The 24,070-nt window shown below is 37.0% G+C and overlaps 1 protein-coding gene across 1 annotated transcript in view; it reads right to left on the reverse strand.

Annotated features, from left to right (window-relative positions):
- Window positions 1–314: 314 nt before the first annotated feature.
- Window positions 315–24,070, reverse strand: part of LOC146002317 (uncharacterized) — a 28,976-nt gene continuing 5,220 nt past the window's right edge. The window contains exons 2-5 of the mRNA XM_083140031.1: window positions 21,713–21,794; window positions 11,615–11,771; window positions 7,726–7,948; window positions 315–3,913 (exon numbers count right to left, since the gene is read on the reverse strand). Of these exons, the coding sequence (XP_082996157.1) occupies window positions 7,756–7,948; window positions 11,615–11,771; window positions 21,713–21,794 (432 nt within the window). The 3' untranslated portion in view covers window positions 315–3,913; window positions 7,726–7,755. The remainder of the gene's footprint in view (window positions 3,914–7,725; window positions 7,949–11,614; window positions 11,772–21,712; window positions 21,795–24,070) is intronic.

Raw genomic sequence — 24,070 nt, forward strand, 5'->3', positions numbered from 1 at the left:
TGTTCTATAACGAAAACTCTGTGTTCACATAATTTTGACTCACCCTGTACTATAAAGAACATTAAATAATAATTGCAAGCAATATCTGTAAAAACATCTGCAAGAGCAGATGATATATATATATATATTCATTTTCTAGAAGTTTCTTAGCACCTTAATGTTTACTTTCTATAAGTGAGTGTTTAAAAATATTAATGACAATTTTAGTCGCCATCCACAAACAAAACACCTACATTTCTGGCAGACATTATTCAAACTGTTGACGACAAAACTGTAATATATGTTCCATTTTATCAATTATAAATAGGAATTATAAATAGGATGTACAGAAATAAATCATAATATACACTTTGCAGTGTTACACAGCGCAAAACAATAATTGTGGTGCTGCATATATAGAATCTTACTGGTCAGCAGCCTGTCCTCCAACACTATCAAGTTTGTACCTATAGGTTAAATTACAGAGTACACAACATACAGTTGGAAACCATTATTAGGCCCTAGACAAAGAATCAAATCCATTTTTTACTTCAATGTATACGAATGCACATCAGATATGAAAAAAATTACAGGATTATACAACTCAATCATCCAATATAATCATATACGATTATATCGTAGATAATAACAATTGTTATTTATGACAGCGGTCTTATCATCAGAGGTAAATTCAATGCTTCCTTAGAGCCTTTCATGTTTACTGTAAAGGTTATACAGAAAATATATTGCTGCATTGTACAGCAATGCAACTTTAAAATATATATACTACTCTTCTCATATACTGAACGAGTACTTTTTCCTTACCATATTAATACAATTCACTTACAAGGTTTTGTCTTTAATGCTTCATACTACAAAATAAAAGACAAACTGGATGCTGGACTTAAATGGTAAAAAGTTTGTTTTAACTCCCATTTGTGCTCAGATGGCTAATTAGAAAAAAAAGCTGTACTTTAAAGTGGGATCTGAATCACTGCACAGTGGCCAGATTTGAGGAAGTAGAGACAAATTTGAAATTGCATAGTAGTAAGCAGATAAAACATTAAAATGCTGATCAAGGCAAAATTTATTGTATAAAAATATACACTAAAAACAACGTTTCCGCCCTCCAACAGGGTACAAAGGTACAAATGCAACACCAGTGATCGGTCAGGGCCTGATTATACTGTTAGCCTAACTGAGAAGTCCAATTCGAGGTAACCCAGCTGTAACCAGTCACAGGCCCAAGAGGATCAGTGAAGGTACGTATCATACTCCATGGATATTATTGTTGACAAGATTAAACAATTTGGGCATGGCAGCTCCGATGACGTCAACACAACAAGCTGATTCTTTCAGGGCTCAAAGTAAGCCATAGCAGAGATCAAAAATGTGTAAATCAAATGATGTGGGGTCATTTTGCACAAGTCATCGTTTCAACATCCATGGTTTTGGTGAATGTACATTTGAAATTGTTAAACTTCTTGTAGCAGAATATCCCTGGTATTATGTGCCGACTAGTATACACAAGACCTTGGTGCATGGTCCACATGTTATAGCAGCAGCTGTTCTTCCAATGGGCCAGCTGTCAGAGTACATTCAAGAAGCAAGAAACAAGAACATCAGAGCCGTAAGAGAGCGACATTCCTGCAAGAGTTCCCTAATTTCTACCAACGACCACCTTATACATCATCAGCTTAACTCATGTGATCCTCTACATCAAACGTTTGGCTTTTGCCTGCTAAGAAATCAGATACACTGGCAGAAGACTTCACTCGCCTACTCGACATCACATAGTGTCAGATGAACCCAACACCCTGCCTGACTATCAATCGGATACCAGTGAAAATCTCCTTACTACTAACAATGACAGTGAAGGTTAACATTTATCTTGGTCAGTATGTGAGCTCAGTGCACTTTAAAATGTATTTCGTGGTCATGTGATCATGTCAATAAGAACACGATTGAACTCATTTTATGTGACATTGCAAACTGCAGTTTCTCTCAGTACATGAGCACAAAGAATTATTTGTAAAAATAATGTTACTTTCTTGTTTCACACTGTCATAATGCAAATAATCACAAAATTGCAATCATTTTATATTTTTATGTATTATATTCTGTTATTAGAAATACTGACAGTATAAAGAATCTATATTCACCCAGCCAGATTTTTGTTCCCATTTTCAGCATTCTGGCCCATTGAACAACATGCATCCCCTAGGAACGGCAAATAAGCCACCACACTTTCAGGAAGGACCAGGCTAAAATGATGTCAGCAAATTATGAATTTTATTGCATCGATGGCAATTGTGGCACATTTCATTGTTTGTCTCATGATATTTGAACATTGTTCAACAGAAATCCTCAATGAATTCCCCAACCACGTAATACAATAGTGTCATTCCACGTGAAATCAACACAGCCCACAACCTGACCATCTCCAATTTTCATTAAATTTGGTGAGTTGAAACTATGCATGGAACTTAGTAACTATGAATTTTCCAACATGTATAATTTTGTAATACTGGATTTTTTTTATAAAAGAATATTTTAAGTCATACAAAACTAGTAGCCTCTATACCCTTACCCTTACGTAAAATTATATTAGGAAACAAAATATAGCACAGAAAAAATACTATAGAAATGCCAATCCAATGACAAACAAATATGTTGGAGGACAAGAAAACCAATTCATTGTTATGCCTGTCATTAACATTCCATCAACTTAACATTTAGATAACATTAAACTTGATAGATATATATTTCAGCATTTTTTCTTTGAATGTAAAATGATAATTTTTTCACCTCATTTGAGATTAAAAAAAATGGAATGTTTAGAACTTGAAATGTGGCAATGTAATATATCAGCAATACAAATAAAAAATATTAATTGTCTACACAAAATTAAATGAATCTTAAGAACAACTCAAAGTTGCTGGAACTCTGAATTTTAACATGAATAAATATCAACTAGAAAGAATAAGTAGGGCACAATAAAAGTCTCAAAATTATACAAGCTCTCCACAGAATCTGTCAATTCCAAAACACAATAATAAACTAATAAAAAATGCAGCAACTTGCTCAAACAAAAACATATTACTGGTACAGTAAAACCTCTTTAATCGGGACTAAGGGGGGGATAAGTTGACTGATTTAATGAAAGTCTGGATTAACTTAAATAACCTAAACGAACAGTAGAAAGTGCATTAAAACTCCGTTTATAGCAACAAAACATGTTTATTATGGTGTATTTAAAGGGCACAGGCCTTCAAAAATGTGTGTGTTGGCTTAAAGCAAGGAGAGTCCGTTACGGAGCAATATGACGAATGCAATTGATGACTTCTAGCCTGTCCGGATTAAGGTTTTACTGTTTTCATTTGCAAAGAATATGTTATATTATCATTAAGTTAATTATGCACATGAAGAATAATTGTCAAATGCATATATTTCGAGATTATGATAAAACAAGTCTCTTTTGGTGCATATGCATGCGATGATCTGATCTTACCAAGACTATGTGACATCTCATGTTCATGCTGCAGAATCTATCACATTTGGTTCTGCTGTTGAAGTGTGGCTCTAAAGATATTTTTTTTCAGTTCTAATTTCAAGACTAGATGGATCTATCAATAATGCACGTGGTTTATGTGCTTCAAGTTTGAACGCACGCGATTCGAACATGGCCCACATTTGTAATTCCATAGTCTCTGCAAACAGTCAAAGTATATGCTACATTAGCACAAATAATAAATACTAGCTTTATAAACTACATTACATCATTGAATGTTTTACATTACCAAGTCACTAGCATCACCGATTATTCACTTTGTTACCCTTTGTATAAGATACTTAACACAGCCATGTCCTAAGTACTTTCCTTGCATTCTTTGTACACAGTGACTAGTTTTGATATCAGTTCCACAGCAAAACACTGGAAATAAAATAATTATTATAAATTCAACTGACATCACCAAACATACTAAAATGATAAATGTTCAAAAAATACCAGAAATTCTGCTTGAATAACCTCTATACCACAACCAATGAATAATTTATACTATATTATTTCATTTGTTTCTAGGATCTTGAAAAACAAAAGGTGTAATACAAAGTGTTTCAAAAGTCATGCAAACCTAACTTTATTTGATGGAGGGGGAGGGGTTTGTAGCATAAAAAAATTAACAGATGTTTACACTAAATGTTATTAAAAGTTACACTGTATATCATGTCCACAATGATATATTAACTGTTCACATTATTAAATATTGTTTATATTGATGGAAAACGTTTTTGTGTTATTGGTAAAACCAAATTTTCAGATCAAGTTTATGTACTTATTAAATTATATGTTGCCTAATATGTAAGCAATTTCAAAATTAATTAGAAACTTTAAAGTGTAAATTTACTACAAAATGGAAATATTATATCCTCATACAACTCTGCTGCAAAATACAAGACACTTATGGAATTTTGCATAACTCACAGGAGATCCAAACTTTAGAGTGGTATTGGTTTAAAGTGCTAACCTGCAACAGCAGTGTCCATTCATGCCAACTTTCACAATTTCCGAAAAAATCGGAAGAGAAATATGCTACACTGGTAAACCAACACTCTGTTCCATTATCTCTGTGCAAGTATTGACATGACCAATGAACAACGGTATTGCATGGATGGAAGGGGGGGGGGGGGGGCAACTGCAGTTAGCAACCTTCCCAGCAGCGTGTACTGCTTTTCTCTGCCCACTCTATTTTCCCCTTCTCTGCCACTATGCGCAGCCTTGCTCCAGAGTTAGCTGGGACAGGTTATATACTAAATAGTGACTCAAAGAAGTTTTAAATTAAAAATGCACTGGTAAATTGGTAATTACTGATACTGCTAAAAATTTCATATACGTCAGTCCTTCATTTATAACACACCTGAACTGGAAATTCCTGTCCAGATCACCTGTCCCAGAATTCAAACCCAGGTCTTTCGTGTGGTAGACAGATGTTCTACCAACTGAGCTACTGCGGCTCCACAATAATTACTGTGATTAATTAGCAAATTTTTTGCTGTTTGTGTATGTCACACAAGGACTGCCACAATATTAGCACCTGTCAGAAGCATCATGCATAAAGTTATCAAAAATAATTTTGCTTCTATGTTACTTAACCTTTAGCAGAGAGAATCTCTTGGGATGAGAGGTTTTCAAGCACAAGCTGTTCAAAAGTGTAGTGCTGCACAAATAAAACTCGTAGATGCTAGTGAAATATTGTTTTATTGTAGAGACTGCATGTGTGTGTTCGTGTGTAGCCATCCTAATGTTGCAATCTGTCTTCAGCATCATTCAGCTTAATCACGGCAGAGGGAAGTTTTGAAAAACATACATTTTTGGGGGCAAATTTCAGGTATTTTATAATCCCCCCCAGAAAAAAAAATACTTTCTGAAACAGTGATCTTTTGTGGTACATAAATTCCAGAAACCAGATAACAACATTACTTTTTTGCATCACATAGTACCTATTATTATTTATATGATAAAATATGGGACAATTTCCAACTATACCTGAGATCAATGAGAGAGCTGCATGGGCTCCCCGGAAAAGGATTTCTTGACTAAATTACCACTAATTGCACCTGTATTGATTGATCTGGTTTATTTTACTTCACTTTCTTACCACTTTTGGCTAATCATGAAGATGAAGATGTGTGATGACATTGATGAAGGGACATTCACAAAGAACATCCATGCCCAGACCGGGATTTGATACTAGGACCCCTGGCATCATAGCATGCTGTGATAATCACTCTGCCATGGAGATTGGCTTGGCTACCTGTATCGAGATGGGATGTCAACATTGTACCTCTTGTGAAAGTCCTAGCCATGACAGTCAAAATAAAAATTACGTCAACTATGCTGAATAGTTCTCATTCGATGATTTTTTTAAAAACGTTTCTGTGCATTTGAAAAGCATGCACTTTAAAAATTCTTAACAAATACAAAAATTTAAACTCGGTTTCGACAAACATCCCCAATACTCGTGTTGCATTGAAATTCGAGTATGTCACACCTTCATACAAGTAAAAAGGAAAATATTACGACTGATTTTCGAGAAATGATGCATTAAATGCCACTACTTGATACTGGGACAGATGTATTCCCAGCTGTCCTGAAGGTAATAATCTTTCTGGGACTACTACAGTCCCAGCCACCAGCAAGATGTTAGCAATGAAATACACAGCACTAAAGTAAGGAACACACTACTAAAAGGCTATAGGTGTTCAGGCCCAGATTTAGGGGAGAGGAGGCTATGTGAATAACATGCAGTTTTGAGTTTTTGTTTTAATTTCGCTTTATGCACAGATAGGCTAATCAGGACTGGACCTACAGTTTGAAGTGTCATCTGAACCACTATGTGCCTCTATCAGGTATCGAACTTGGGACCCCTTGATTACAAGATGACAAAATTACCACTCTACATCGTCGGAGGCACTATGAATACCATTGTGAATAACATATACTCTGAGTAAATAACAATGCTTTGAAGAGGGACACAAAATCAAAAAATAATATCTTTTGAAATGTGGCAAAAAATACAAGGCTCATTCAATATATAACCGGAAATATGTTGTAACAAATATTTATTACAAGCACCAAAAGAAACTATGTTTCAACATAGTCCCCTCTAGTCCAATGCACCTACGCCAGCGCTTGATAAAGGCACTGATTCCACAGGAAAAAAAATCATTTGGACACATGCATAACCACTCATGCACCGCTGATGAGACTTTGTTGTTATTCTGGAACCTCGATACACTTAGTCTATCTTTCAGTGGGGGCCAAAAGTGTGGAAATCACAAGGTGCGAGATCAGGCAAATATGGAGGGTGGGGTAAGCACTCAAACTTTAGGTCCTCGATGGTAGACAATGTGACACTGGCAGTGTGTGGTATCGCATTGTCATGGAACAAAAGCACACCAGTGGACACCAGACCAAGTTGTCTGCAGAATGGCTGGTTTCACTGTTTTGCGCAAAAGGTTGGAGTAGGTGATACTGTTTACATTATGACCTCTGGGCATTGTACGTATGAAGTAATGGCAGAGAAAGAGAGGCAAATCATCTCCCGTATCAAGTACTCCACTTCAGTAATGTTGCTTTCCATGACTGCAGTGGTTATGCTCTGTTTGAAATTCTCAGCCCACTCGTACACTTGTGATCAACTCATACAGTTGTCACCATACTGAACAGTCGTGCGGTGATGAATTTCTATCAGTTTCACGCCTTCACTAAACAAAAATCTCACGACACTTTGCTGCTCCAGCTTGGAGCACTCCTGTAAGGGTGCTGCCATCTTGTGTAACTTTCCCAGCATCCCGTGCGTGAGGCAGGCGTGCCAGCCCCAGCTATGAATAGCTTAGAGATGCGTTCACAAAATAACACACATATAACAATCACGATCGTATTTTAGATTTTTTATACTACTTTTCCGGTTATTTATTGAGCACACCTTGTATTTCAAAAATATAACCAATCATCTGACGTCTCGTAAAAGATGCAACAGCATTATATGTAGGAGAACCTTACGATATTGTTAGCACCAGTTTTTCACATAAATAAATTCAGGCTTCCTGGCATTTGACAAGCTACTAATTCACATCTTCAGTGTTTGAATTTCTGCTTCACTTTTTTCTAATTAGATTACTTTATAATAAGCTTTAGTCCCACAAGAAAATAATGAACAAGATCAATGCATCTATACTCACAATTGTACTATCCACAGCCTATTCTGCACTTTACATGATGACACATCTCCAGTCGATAGGAATTGCACAACAAACACACCGTTGGTGCATTAGCTTTGGTGGCATAAGATTTAGGTCATCTTCATCAAGTGAAAGTTCATAGTCTTCAATGCTAAAAGTATCGGTCAATTCTTGCCTACCATCTTTGGTCTTTGATAAGGGGAAGAAGTTCACGTCATCATCACTGTTAACAGGCAGAAAGAAGAGAAAAGCATTTTAATAATTAAAGAATAATGGTAAAAGGAAAATACTGATAAAAAAGGTCCACGTTCTTACTCAGGATGGCTACTGCATGCTAGTAAGAGAAAGTTTAAAATTTTGATGTCTCTCCAGGATATATTCACTGAACTTTATGGGTTCATTTTTTTTTAAATGATGGAAACAGCATAGCATGTACAAAAAGATTGTCTGTTTCAATTCCCTGGTTTGATATCTTTCTCATTTATATTTATTATTGATGTGTTGGAGCAGAAAATATGCACATTCCAATGTACACACTGACAATAATTTAAAAGAATCTCATGACAGTATTGGACCAATTTCGATGTACATGTTATTTGACTGGTAAACACAATGCACATTTCAACACAGCAAAAATCAAACATTTTACACTTGTGCAGAACTAGTTTTCACATGCATAAATATGAAAAGGAACGAAGCTGTGACGTTTTATATCATTACAAAAAACAGAGCATCAAAAACACATTTTAAATCGTTGTTTCCTTACAATTTGTCCCAGGAGTCTGTGAAGCCTAATCATGCATAATGGTACAGAAAGGGAGAAAGCAAATGGGCAGAGCAAAGTAGTATAAGCTGCTGCAAGCGGCTGGTAGATGCAATCACGTTGCCAACTCCAAGCAAGCACTTTCCTCCCTCCTTGTCACTTTGAGCGAGCCCTCTCGCGTCACCAATAGCACAGACAACTTGCTTTCGTTCGCTTCCTCTACAGACTTCTGGGACAGAATATATCTCAATATGTAATTGGAGGAAAAATAAATCAAGACATCAACATATGGTATATGTTTAAAATAACAATAGTTTACTTTAGATTCAACTTCAACTTCAAGTTACGGCTAATGTCTATGCCATTGGATGTTTGATATTCCCAAGAGAACAAGTAAAATAATGCTCCCATAAGCGTAATGCATTTTTTCTCCTTGCCTCCTATGGCCATCCTGGCACTGTTGCCAAATCTGATGTGCATAAAAGAGCAAAGTTTCACCTCAAATGGAGCTAAAGTTGACTTTCAAGAAGCTAGATTTAGGAAGGCGGGATAAAGTGCCACCTAGGGTAATTTTAGTTGTCAAAAGGTGTGTGTGTGGGGGGAGGGGGGTGCTGCTGTTATTATTGTTAACTATAAACTTGTGACAATTTATTCTTAGTTTTCACAACATCACCCATCTCAATACTCTACCGATGGTCATAACAAATCGAAAATAAAGGATTCCCGGATAACAAATTATGTCATCTTCACGTGAGCCACGGTGCTATACAAAAGTAGCTGGGGGGATAAGAGGGGTGGGGCGATGCGGCCAAAATAACGCTATATAGTCAAGTGAAAAATGTATACTCATGGCAAAAGTTGGTCTATTTGGGCCAGTGATGGCATCATAGTGGGGCAGGGGGGGTGTGTGCCCCAGTTCACAGCCAAAGAAGTGCACGGAAAATTTTTGAGTTTTTGATTGTAGAGCAAATTTTTTTGACCATTTAGATTAGGTATGTTTTTCATTGGTGGAAACTTTTGAAAAATATAATTTCCTCATTTTATCAGAAAAATTAGAAATACACTTGGAAAGGAGGAAACATCAATCTGCCGTCATCTTTCACATCTTCATCTGAAGAATAATTTGTAGACAAGTTTGTAGGTAGTATGTAATCAACATCTATTGCAGCATTGTAATTATCTGCTCTGAACTCATCATCTTCATAAATATTGTCTTGTCCCTCAGATTCGACATCTGACAAATCACAGAGAAAATGAGTTTGGTTTGGTTTGAGTTGCTGTTTTAAGTCCACTTTATGCACAGTAAGGCTAATCTGGACTGGACGTACAGTTTAAAGTGGAATCCGAACCACTTGTGCCTCCACCAGGTATCAAACCCGGGACCCCTTGATTACAAGGCAATGACGCTACCACAGAAAAAATGAGGTAGCTACATCACAATCAGGTAAGCCATGCTAGGGCAACACATTGGACACTGAACTGAGCCAAATACAGTAAGCGAATAGAGGTTTCCAATGTTTTACTCTAGATAATTCATTGACTGATCTGAACTAACATTCAACTTGACAATATGTCCGTTAGATGAAGAACAATGAGCAAAGATGACCAAAGGTTCAATTTCAATTTGATTCTGTTATTGCTTACAGACATATCTACCTATAAACTGTACCTGTCAAAATGATGGTTGACCGTACTTATAGTAGCAGTCCATTGTAGTTTCCTTCAGAGGCGAGATAAAAGTTTAACTTTTTTTCTAGAAGTGTAGCGCACTAATAATTATTAAAAGTCAGAGAACATGGAAGCTGTAAACTTAACATTGTAAAAAATATAATATAAATAGTGGTCACCCATCAAAATGACGGGTCTGTCCTTCTAGTGTTAAAGTGGGATCCGAAGGACTATGTGCCTCCACCGGGTATCAAACTCTGGATCCCTTGATTCCAAGGTGACAACGCTACCACTGTGCCATCGGAGGAGCCCAACATTTCGTACTGGAGAGAAATAAGCTCCACTTGTTTGTTGTGTGTCACGTGGACTGGTTTGTTTTCTCAATAGCATGCATTGTGTCTCTTGGTCCCACATGTGAAGTAAATGCTTTTATGCAGACTGGATGGGACACTTGTCACTTTGGTGTGAAAGCTCGTGTTGCATGTCAGTTTTCAATTGTTACTTTTGCTTGTCACTTTTCTTTGAAAGCTCCTTGAAAGAAAGTATATTAAATTTATGTTGAAAATAGGAGGGTTTTATGTATGCATGAAACCGGCAAATGTATCCACGTACCTGTTCATTTTGCTTAATTAATTTCGACGACTGATGTCACCATTCACATTGGAACTTGTAGTTATCCATTTGGCAGCCTTCCGATCTGCGCTGTTTTGCAGTTTCCAGCAAGCATGTTGAACATACCCTGATTGACATACAAATCAAGGAAACACACACAATTATGCATTTTCCTCATGAACTAAATATTGATAATGGACAATCCCACTATATTTGGCTCGCATACTTGAAAAAAAATGTGGCAGATGATGTAGCAGACAACCCAGAAACAGCACACCAAGCAGCAATCAGTAAAACAGCACCAACTGGAAGCCTGGTAAATGGATAACTACAAGTTCCAATGTGATTGGTGACAGTAATCACTGAAATTAATCGAGTAAAATAAACAAGTATGCTGATACATTCGCCCATTTCATGTGTATATGAATATCTAACCGCATCTAAAGCCCTGTAACATGAAAGGAGTGTTTTAAATGGAAATGAACCAACATGATTGAAAAATAGCACTATTCCTTCAAAACAGCACTCCATTTTTTTTAGTGGTTTACATTTCTACATGGACTGTGTAAATTATAAGCCAATGCAATCTCCACATATATCATGTGTAGACAAGAACATATTGTATATGCTTCTATGGCACATCACAGCATATACATTATATATCCTTTCCAGATTACTGGAAACAACCTGTGTAGTCCCATGATGTCAAGATCAACATTTCCGGTTCCTCACCAAGGGTGAAATCTACGACCACTTGCTTTAAAGGAAGCAGTACTATCCATCTTTCACTATGCAGGAACATAATATTATTCAATACAACTATGTATGTACAGCTAAAATGCATACCTATCATCAGTTTCCCAATCAACCAATGGTTGATGTTCCTTTTGTATGATGGTCTGGGCCTTACTAGGAATAGGTAGCCGCTGAATAGGTATGAGAGTTGAATTCTTCTTGTACTCTTGGCTTCTGTGAATCTTTTTGGCCTGTTCTATCCTTAGCTCTGGAAACAAACAGTAAGCTTACATTCTCACCTTATTTTGACACTGATATGAAAAAAAAGTAATAATAATAATTCTATACATGAAGTCTAAGAAACTAATGTACTCACTTTTGGGCCTTTGAGGATTGACTGTATAGTGTGAGAAAATGTAAAATCTGGAAGCATAAAATCATAGGCCCATTGTAGTAGATTTTGAGAACCACGTAAAACAATATATACAAGGTGTCTGGCAAAGATTGTACCTATTTCTTCTCTTTTTATAAAGGTAACCAGTGTGAGGAGAGACATGTAACAAGCACTGATTTTAACTACACTGCAGAAGTTTCACTTGAAATACCCACCAGCATGCGCTGACTAAACAACAGAAAGAGTTTTGTGTTGTAGAATAAGTGAAAATGCCATTTGTGATCAAAGTTCAACACAGTTTTCAGCAGAAGTTTGGGTTTGCTCCACCGGTAAGAACTTAATTAAGCGTTGGTATGCACAATTCCTGGAGAAAAGTTGCCTGTGCAAAGGTAAAGCACTGATTGCTCATCATGTTTGGTGGAGGCAGTGGATAGATTTCAGCAAGCCTTCCAGTGCAGTCCCTGGAACTCGGTTCGAAAAGTAAGCCATGAGTTGGAATGTAAGCTCAATAAATAAAATAATTATTATAAATAATACTACTCTACGATATTGGATGTGCTTTGTAAGTGTTTGCATCTAAAGGGTTATGCAGGCACTTACTAAACCAGACAAAGCACCTCCCTCAGTCTTCGGTTTTCATGCAGGAATAACTATTCCAGATGAAAATAAACTTGTTGTAATGTATACTGACAAAACTTAGAGATGATCGTCCTTTTGTTGTAGAAAGTGTGTGTGCTAGTACCACATTATGGGGCTGAGAATAAATATTTTGAAAATGGTATTCTTTTCCGGACACCCTGTATTTCACATCTAATGTCCTCCACATGGTAAAATCTTGGAAAAGACCGGACTAATTATATCCACAAATTTTCAAAAATTTCCTGCAATTGGCAGCAATGTACATGAGCAGTACACGTCACCCTGCTCCCTTTTTTTACTATCTTTCCTACCTTTCATTGTGCATGTACTTCTTTCCCTATTTCAGATGAAGAAAACAGCATGTTTTATTCAGGATTGTTTTTTTTATGAACTTTGCATATTGCAGTGACACACAATACTTATAATCATCAGTATATATTTTTGTGAAAATCTTAGCTCCAACTGTGTAATGATCTTTACAGTTTGTACAGGACAATGAGGAATGCACTAAGAAAACTGATAAGGAGAGTGGAAATATGTCTGAAAAATGAAAAAACTGATTTTCATGTCACAGAAATGACTGCATTTGTGTCATGTTGTGAAAACTAACTTGCATAGGTGGCTGTACTCCCAAGCCACTGCTATCTGAAGTGCTTTTCTTCACACAAAAAACATGCTGAAGATGAAAGAAAGTATACACTTCAATCGAACAATACAAGTCAACACAAAGAGACAAATATTAACACTATTAAGTATGACCCACCTAACTTTCTCACTTAAGATGAAATGGTGGAAGGGATTACGATGCATGGTGGAAAACAGTTCTGACAAAGAAAATGATCCAGAAACCTGTTCAGTATGCACTTATAAACATGCATAAAAGTTCATTGATGTAGAAAATGCATGTGCAAAATTATGATATTGCAATTACACAATTGGGAGCTGAGCCAATCTGTTGCATAGTGAAAAAAATGTTTCAATTAAGAGAACCCATTTCTGTAAAATATTTCCCCCATTCGCCTAAGAATCAAGTGTTAAATAGGTGTGATAAAAATACATCAGGGTGATTTCATCTCAAATCATACAGGTGCTGTCAACACACCATCACGGATTTTGCTGAAAAAAAAATATATATGAAAGGACCACATGACACATGTCCAAAAATAAAATATTTTTCTTTATTTGTTACAGTGCTACAAGCTCACAAAGAAAGGCACAATTTGGTACAAAATTTTACGCAAGAAAAATAATGCAATATTCAAATCACTATAAATCAAAAACAAAAAATGGTAGAGACTTAAGGTTTCCTTTTTTTGAAAGTTTGTTCAGAGTACTTGCAAAACCTTATTAAGGAACATATTTATGAAACCCTCTTCAGCTCTAAAATTAAACATTAAAATACAAAAATTTGTTTGTTTTTTTCAAAGTTCCAAATTTCTTTTTGTAAAAGTGAAGAACCACAGGACATTAGTTTTGCTGGGATAATAGAATATGGGAACTGGACTAAGTATTTGCAATGCCATTTCTGCACTAACTTCTAACGTTATGTAAAAAATTCTTTGTAAAAATTGAAAAAAATCAATTTTGACCCTTTTCCAGAAATCATTTTAATGTAGTTGTATTGAACTATAAGTTAACAAAGAATATTTCTTAAGAGAGATAGGCTAGCAGGCTCGGAACTAGTTTACTAATTTGTTGTTTTAATTACAGATGTTTTTGTTTCGAATGTACAGTATTGTGCTGAGCCGGGTGGGCGATTGCGGCAAGAACGTGGAACCTGCCGCTTGCTTTTGAAAGACAACACTGGCTTGGCTGCGTTCCAGGAACGCCGTTCCTTGTTACTGCTGGCATTGGCCGCATATCAAAAGCATGTGATTCGCGTTGAATTGTTGAGAATTAAACTGTCGGCGCAAGCATTATTAAAGGGGTTTCGCATTGTACTATTCTACTGTTAGTTGCTCGAGAATATTATTAAAGAAGTAGGTGGTGTGTCATGTCTCGCGTGTGTCAGTGTCCGACGTGCGTTTGTTGGGGTAAGTTTAAATCGTCATTACTAGGGCTCGGAAGTTTAAGACCTATAAATTGCCAAAAAAAGACCTAATATAATAAAAAAAGACCTAAAAATGGAAAAAAGGTCATACAAATGTGATCCAAATTAATTAATAACTTCAGTTTTAATTACATATTTAATGTATATGGTCGTATACACCGTGTCGAAAGCTTCAAAACAAGAGAAAGTTGCCACTTACAGCGTGACCTTCCAGACAAGTTATGGTTAAAGGACCTTGTACCGTACCTGCTTCAGTCGTCCAAAAATGTTTTTCTCTCGTTTCAGGGATAATTCAAATATATTTGGTCTAGGAATTAATTTGTGTGCCTGGACAAGAGATGGCGTAACAAGCGTATCGTCCCACAGTTCCGTGTAGCCACACATGCGTTGAAAACTCCTGTCAGCATGCATCGTTTGTAGTATAGGGCAGTTGATTGACGCGTCAACAACAGCATTTTGTAGTCAACTGAAAATGGTGCAGTTCGTGCCAGATAAAGTATTTTTGCGGGATGTTCTCCTTCATTACTTTAAGATGCAGAAAAGTGCTACCGAAAGTCATCGTATTTTGGTGAAAGTGTAAGGTGACCATGCGCTAGCTGAGCGAATGTGTCAGAAGTGGTTTGCACGGTTTAGAAGTGGTGATTTCGGCCTGGAAGACCAAGAGCGACCTGGACAGCCAAAAAAATTTGAAGACGAAGAATTGAGAGCATTGCTCGATCAGGATTCGTGTCAAACGCAGGAAGAACTTGCAGAAGCATTAGGCGTTGATCAAACAACAGTTTCCAAACACCTCAAAGCCATGGGAATGATTCAAAAGATGTCACATTGGGTTCCACATGAATTGAAAGACAGAGACGTTGAAAGACGGAAAACCATTTGCGAATTGCTGCTTTAAAGACAGAAAAGAAAGGGGTTTTTGCATCGCATTGTTACTGGCGATGAGAAGTGGATCCATTACGAGAACCCGAAACGAAAAAAGGCCTGGGTGAAGCCAGGTGAACCAGGTCCATCACAACCGAAACGAGATATTCACTGTGCAAAGGTTATGCTGTGCATGTGGTGGGATATGAAAGGTGTGGTGTACTATGAGCAGACATGATAAACTTATTTTTCAACATGATAACGCTCGCCCACATGTCGCAAAACCGGTCAAAACCTATTTAGAAAATGTTGGATGGGAAGTTTTACCCCACCTGCCGTATTCACCAGACGTTGCTCCTTCGGACTACTACTTGTTTGATTGCATGAATAACGATTTGATTGGACAGCAGTTCACTTCTTCAGACGATATCGAAAAATGGGTCTCTGACTGGATCGCTTCAAAGGATGAGGACTTCTTTCGCCACGGAATGGGCGAAAGTGGTGGCTCGCGATGGACAATATTTTTCTTAAGGTATTTATGTATTTTGTGTTTGAACTACAGCTTCAATGTGTGCGTAACAACTGCACGAATTAATTCCTAGACCAAATATATTGTTATTATTATTTCTTTACTACAGAAACGATGTTTAAGAGGTGATGGTGATGATCTGATGATTAATCGAATTGAGAATGTGCAGTAAAAATGTAGTTGAAAGAAGGTGAATTTGAAAAAAAAAAGGCCGTTAAGACCTTAAAAAGGCTAAAAAAGGACCAATAAGCCAAAAAAGGCAAAAAAAGGACAAATAAAACCCACCTTTTTCTGGCCTACAATGACCTAAAATGAACATATATCATGTTGGGCCTTGTCTTCGGACACTAGGGAAAAAAGGATATTTCCTCAACTTCCGAGCCCTAGTCATTACGCTCATTATGAGATATCAAAGTGTAAGACTCAGTGGATCACAATACGAAAAGAGAACGGCGGAGAAAGATGAAAAGCAGGAAGCATTTCTGAAGAAGGTTCTGAAAATCAGTTATTTTTTTATACAGGAATATAATCAGGAAAAAAGTGAGGAAAGTGCCGTTGATGAGCCCAGCGTGTGTTCTGTCAATTCTACAGTTCCTCATGCATCCAATGAATCTCAGGCATCGGCATCTGTCATCAGTGGCGGATTACCTAATGATTCTTCAGTTGTCATGGCGAACTCTGGTAAACTAGTGGCAGTGTTAGCGTAAGTGTTACTGAAAAACACAATCTACTGCCAGCATTGTGGAAAATTGATCAAATTTGTGACTAGGTAGCTGTCCATGGCGTCAAACAGAACTTGGAAATGGATTTCAGTAAATCTAAGAGGACATATGCTGATAAACCTTTCTGAACATATCTTTATGCGAAATTTGACTAAAGAAAAAAAAAATGAGACATTGGCTGGTTTATTCAAAATCCAAGGGCTGTGTTTTCTGCATTCCATGTTTGTTGTTTGGTGACCGAAAAACGGAAATATCTTTCACTTCTGGGTTTAACGATCTGCAAAAATGCCTCAAAAAGGGTGCTGGAACATGAAAATTTACCTCAACACAAAACAAGTGTGACGAACCTTAAGCTGAGGGGGAATTTAAAATCACGGATAGACTCTCATCTGGTGGAGCAGTTAGAAGAGAACTGCAACTATTGGAAGAATAATTTTAAACGGATTGTTGCGACAGTCAAGTTTTTAGCACCGAAGGGACAGACGAGCACATAGGAAGTCCTAACAATGGTAATTTTCTCAGTTCTCTTGAGTATCTTTCTGAATTCGAGTCGACTATAGCACACCACCTGAGGACATATAGTAAAGTAGGTTCTGGGAAACATTGTATCTTTCTAAAACTACATATATATATACGAGGAACTAATTACTTTAATGAGTGATCATGCTCTTAAAGAAATTATGAAAGAGTTGAAACAAGCCAAGTATTTCGGTATTATTGTTGATTCCACAACTGATATATCTCGTGTAGACCAGCTTACAATTATAATATGTTATGTGAATACTAACGGAATTCCAGTTGAATGTTTTATTTGCTTCTTACCCAATGTGGAACATCAATCAGAAGATATCGTAAATGCAATTTTGAATATTTTGAAGAAATACGACATAGATATTTCCAATTGTAGAGGCCAGTCGTTTGCCAATGCTTCAAACATGTCTGGACCATACTTGGGAGTTCAGGCAAGAATAAAGCAACTTTGTCCTTAAGTTGACTACGTTCCATGCATTGCACATTCTCTTAATCTAGTGGGTTTATGTGCTGCTGAGAGTTGCACAAATGCGATATCTTTTTTTGGACTGCTCCAAGAACTGTATAACTTTTTCACGGCTTCTATGCACCACTGGAAAATTCTTAGTCAAAACTGCAAAATGAAACTTCAGAGTCTGAGCAAAACATGATGGTCTGCCCGTGATGATGTGTGTCACGCTTTGCAAGATGATTGGCCAGGAGTTATTCAATCCCTAGAAATAATTTCCAACAACAAAATGCAAAAGCACCAAACATGAAACGAGGCCGCATAGTTAATGAAGAATCTCAGTACTTTGGAAACAGTATTTATGACAGTTCTTTGGGGAACTATCCTAAAAAGATTTCAAGCAGTGAATGCTAGACTTAAGGCTGTAAATATTGATGTAGGACAAGTATGTAACTTGTATAGTTCATTGTCACATTTCTTAATGCTTTTGAGATAAGACTTCTTTCGGTTTGAAGAATTGGCTACGTGTACATCTGGACATCACACTTATGCATTCGATGAAAGGAGAAGAGAAAAATATCCACTATTGCCTGGTGATAGCGTCACCGAAAGGACAGCACTGAAGACTGGATCAGAAAATTTCAAAATCAATACATTTAATGTAATCCTGGACTCTGTGTTTCTCTCTCAAACGACGTAGTGCTCGCTACAAGGAACATCACGATAAATCACGTAACTTCAGCTTCAGCAGCTGCAGAGAAGCTTATATCACTGCATAAAGATGATCTTGATTCCACCTTGCATCTGAAATCTCATCTGCAACTTCCAATGGCGGACGATGAGAAGGCAGCAAATTGGTCATATCTACTTCTTTGCGAAGAGGATCTTGTGGAAGTGTATCCAAATGTGGATATAGTATCTCCGATGGCACTAATTACACCGGCCACCAACTGCACAGGAGAATGCTCTTTCTCAACTTTGAGGCATGTAAAGACTTATCTGAGGTCATCGATGGGTGAGGAACGGCTTTCAGCATTGGCACTCCTCAACATTGCGGGAAGGGTGATGCAGAAAATGGGCTTAATGCTCTGATAGATGGCTTTGCTCGCTGTAAAGCAAGGAAGAAGGTCTGCTCTGAAAAAGAAGGTAAATGTTGAAATGTAATTTATATTTTATGTCATATCACTTTGTTACATTTTTTGTATGTAACTATCATTTAATTAATACTGCATGCCATTAATAGTAAAAATAGTAATACAGAAAATAATGATTTTTTTTTTTCATTCTTGATAAACGGTATGGGGGGCAGCAGAGCTTGTTTGGCCTAGGGGTGGCAAAAATGTAAATCCGGCCCTGCGCACACACCTACTTAAAATAATGCCATTCTATACCATTTCAAATTGTCACATCATAACTTTTAAAAATATTAATAACTTATATCTATATCCTTCAAATATTCAAAATCTACACTTCAGGCTTGCGTGAAGATCTGTCGGTCATTTTTCATTTGTCCCGTGCGGTGATATTACAGTTTTCGGACGTTTATGAAAATCACTATAACTTCTGTTGCATAATTTCATATGCAATGATCCAAAATTCATTTTCTTCTGAAATAAATGCTCTACCATTTTGTTAATTGCCATTCGCCACGAATATCCAAGATACATATGTTGCTTTAAACATTTATATACAACCTCTGACAATAAAGTTCGGTGAATGATCCTGAATATCGAAAGTAGACGAATTCTTAATGAAACCTACCTTACTGTCCTTCGAAGTAGTCCCCTCCCATCGCTATGCACCGTTGAGAACGGCTGTACATGTCCTGGAAACTTTTAGAAAAGTCTTCTTTCAGGATGGTGTTCAAGACCCTCGTCACATTCCGTTGGATGTCCAGAATATCCTCAAATCTCTGACCTTTCAAAGTGATTTTGAGGCGTGGAAAGTAGAGAAAGAAATCTGGAGGATTTAGATCCAAATTTCTTGCAATGCATTGCTACAGAGGATGAGAGCTGGCGTGTGAGGTACGACCCTGAAACGAAATGCCAAAGCATGGAATGGCATTCTCCTGCATCACCCCGTCGGAAGAAGGCCAAGGCCGAAAAATTGTTGTTCCCTCCGGCAGGAATTCCTTGTGGATCATGCCATCACTGTCAAAGAAAGTGATAAGCATCGTCTTGATGCGTGATTTTTACCTTCTTCGCTAACTTCAAACTCTGAGGTGGAATTTCTGCTATGCAGTCTGGATCTAACGACGCCATTCTAAACAATGCAACAATGCAACGTACATCAACCCGAACACAAACAGTCCCAGGTGCAAGATAAAAATAGCACGTGAGTCACCTAGCGGTCGGAATTTCAACAGAGCGGCTTGGATGAACACGCACATGAGACGAAGTACGAACATAGCCCATAGTTAATCGGCAAAGCGATTGCATACTGCAGGATGGGCTATGCCCGTTGTTCGTCCACATCGACTTTAAGTGCCCTGCGGGCTATGCCCGCCGTGAGACCCCAATGTGTTAAGTAGTTCCTCACCACTACACACACATGTAAAAGAGAGCGAGCGTGCATGCATGCACAAAATGTTATCAATAATATGTTTGATGTTCTACAGATTTCCTGATAAGCAGCAGTCAGAAGCAGTGTTGACAGTGTAGCATTTTTTACAGTAAAAACCCAACTAATTATGGAACCTGGAGGACATTTTTTAAAAAATTCCTTCCAGTTACACACATATATATTCAAATGTCTGATTGCACTTGCTACAAGTACAGTAACCAAGGACTATATTGTACAATTTTCAGAAATTTTGAGATGGGTGTTTTTGAGAAAATGATTTCTGAAAAAGGGTCAAAATGGATTTTTTTTCAATTTTTACAAAGAATTTTCTACATAACGTTAGAAGTTAGTGCAGAAATGGCCTTGCAAATAGTTAGTCCAGTTCCCATATTCTATTATCCTAGCAAAACTAATTTCTTGTGGTTCTTCACTTTATCAAAAAAAAAAAAAAAAAATGGAAGTTTGAAAAAAAATTCAAATTTTTGTATTTTGATTTTGAAGAGGGTTTCATAAATATGTTCCCTAATAAGGTTTTGGAAGTAGTCTGAACAGGCTTTCAAACAAAGGAAACCTTAAGTCTCTACTATTTTATGTTTTTGATTTATAGTGATTTCAATATTGCATTATTTTCCTTGCGTAAAATTTGTTGCCCAATAGTGCCTTTCTTTGTGAGCTTGTAACACTGTAACAAATAAACAGAAAAGAAAAATATTTGATTTTTGGACATGTGTCATGTGGTCCCTAAACATATATTTTTTCAGCTGATTTTGAAATTCGAAGGTGACACGACACATCTATTACTTACCTGTATGATTTTGAGATTAAATGGCCCATCAGAATGTTACATCATTTTCAAGTTTATGGCTAAAATTAACACAGAATTAATGTCTAAATTCCTGTTGTGAATAAACTCTGCACAATAATAATAATAATAATTCTCTTTTCCTGAGAAAAATTGCAGGTTTCAGATATTAGATTAAATCTCCCTGAATCACGTTATAGTTTTATCCTTTTCTCTAATCATGTGATTTATCCCCAACAGCTCCACCCATAAAAACCTTAATGAAATTTGGCTTGGAAATAAACCAAAACCTTCTCATCAAATAACTTATGAAAATATCAGAACATAGTACAAGCCTAATATTCACTGTTGTCATGAAAACTTTGCTGTATTTATTTGCAAAAGATTCAATTTGATATCGATAATATTCATTGTTCATTTCTCCCCGTCTTATTTTCACCTCATTTTATCATATGCGATTAATAGTAATAATAATAAGAAGAAGAAGAATCTATCTGAATAACCGGCCACCGAAAGAGCATGTGATTACTTTGTAAGTACTTTGTATTTGGTACAAAAATGTAGGGCATACAGAATATTCATTGAACATACTGAATGTTCATGATTATAAAATATGTTACTCTATACACTTAAAAAACAAATCCTTCCTTAAAAATAAGGGCATACTGTACCAAGTTTTCTATGAAGTTCTTTAACATTAGTCTTCTTCGGTGTTCCTACAGCTGTACTACTACCCGAGCTATCACTACTGCCCTGTGAGAAGAGGAAAATGTTAGTAAGATGACACAAGACAGTTAATACATGTTAATAAAGGAAAGGCTAAATACAAACATAACAAGGCAACAAATCACATATAAGAAATACAATCACATTGGTTCAAACATTTCATCCTGCAACACATAGCCCACGCCACATAAAGTAAGTTAAAGAAAGATATAGTCCATTGCTACTCCACACTGAATTTAACATTTCTCACTCCAACTGGCATTCACAAAAAAGTTAACCCTAGAAAGCTAACGTATTGTAAAACCTGTGATCCAAGATAACCATATTTCACCGAACACCCCTTAGCTGGGCAATGGACTCGTCCGCTCAGTTCCGCTCACCACGTTGCCCTTTGCGTCGTTTTATGGTTTTCAACCGGCCGCCGGTATACTTGTTTTCAGAATGCACTCGTACGTTTCAAGACACGTTAGCTTCTCTGCCTGGATTTTTGCTGCAAGCGTTTTTTTGTGAACTTATATTTTTTTCATGATTGCGTATAGTTTGTGAAGTTAAAGTTCAAATTATTTACAAGCACCAAAAATGAATCCAGGGTAGTGATGAACTAATTTTACAATATTTGAACGAGTGCGAAGATATTTTGGACCCAGAAATTGTATCCGATAATGAAAGTTACTGTGTAGAACATGACATTGTGATAAATAGTGATGACTCTGACGACGACCCACATTACACACAGAGGGAACTGGCACAAGACTTAGGTTCGGGTGAAGACAAGCCCTTGCCTCACAAACTGCCAATGAAGAATCCCAAAGGCAGGAACATTGGGACAAGCATTGTTTTGTTTTGATGGAATGAAAACCACGGTTTCTTACAAAGTGAAACATTCTAAAGTTGCTTTGCTGTTATCAACTTGCCATGAAAAGCCTGTGATTGATTAAGTCTCGAAGAAACCTCAGATCATCGAATCTTACAACGCAACCAAAGGTGCTGTAGACACCTTGGACCAAATGTGTCATCAGATGACATGCAGCTAAAAGACGAAACAATGGCCACTGTGTGTGTTCTACGTAATGCTAAACATCATGCTGGTAAACTCGTACGTCATTTACGTTCACAATGTGGTAAAACGGTGTGGTAAACCTCCTTTTAGACATCAATTTGCAAAAGAAATCCACAATGGGTTGATCAAACCATGGCTCCAGCACTGTATTGGATACCCCAATTTACCACGAAAACTAAAGCAATCCATCTCTGATATATTGGAAATAACACTTCCAGGAACCAATGTTGGTCATCCACAAAACCAGCCCCGCACAATCTGCGAAATTTGTCCATCGGCAAAGAGGAAGATGACATCATTGTACTGCTGCTGCTGCAAGAAACCGATCTGTGGGGAGCATAGGGGAAAATGCTGTGTGCACTACACTGATGAACTTTAAAACAGTTTCTTTGTAACCAAAATGTTTCTCAAGGAGTATTCTAACAAGTCATGTTCACTAAAATTCAATTTTTTTAAAACTTATTAGTTATCATAATTTTTTTTAACAACCTCGTAAATTTTACGATACGTTAGCTTTAACGAAACTTTTCATACACATTAGCTTTCTAGGGTTAAAAAGGATCAAAAAACAATGTACAGGGTGAGGCAGTCAAACGGGAAGATTAAAAAAATTCACAAAAAATTGAGAGCAAATATTATTTATTTTTTGAACATGAATGTACTGTATAGGAGTGGAAATTACTATTGTACCTGAAAATTGTTAATTTTTTAATATGGTGTCAGTAAGATGGTATCCTTGGTGTTGCTCACATTGTTGGAGTCTCAGAGTAAATCTGCCCATGACATTGCGTAGCATCTCTAATGGAATATTTTGAATCTCTTGCCAAATTCGCTCCTTCAAATCATCCCTGGTACTTGGAGATTTGTCTTTGAATACTTTGGATATGAGGTAACCCCAAAGAAAAAAGTCAGGAGCTGGCAAGTCGGGTGAACGGACAGGCCATGGAATATTGCCAAATCTGCTGATGAGACGACCAGGAAGTGCGAGTCTAAGCACATCCATAGACACTCTGGCAGTACGGCTAGTTGCACCATCTTGCTGAAAGAATGTTTATTCATCTGGGTCATAGTCATCGAGGGCAGGGAGAAAAAAGGTTACCAACATGTCAGCATAACGTTCAGCATTTACTGTCACCAGTGGCGTAGCGTTATAGTGCGCCCGGCGTTCCCAGATTTAAAATATCAAAAATGCGTAAATGCTGTGAATATAAAGTAAAACTTGACTAATTCCATATATGTTTGA

This window comes from Lepisma saccharinum, chromosome 1 (assembly GCF_977018435.1).
Source record: "Lepisma saccharinum chromosome 1, izLepSacc3.1, whole genome shotgun sequence".
Lineage (NCBI taxonomy): Eukaryota > Metazoa > Arthropoda > Insecta > Zygentoma > Lepismatidae > Lepisma > Lepisma saccharinum.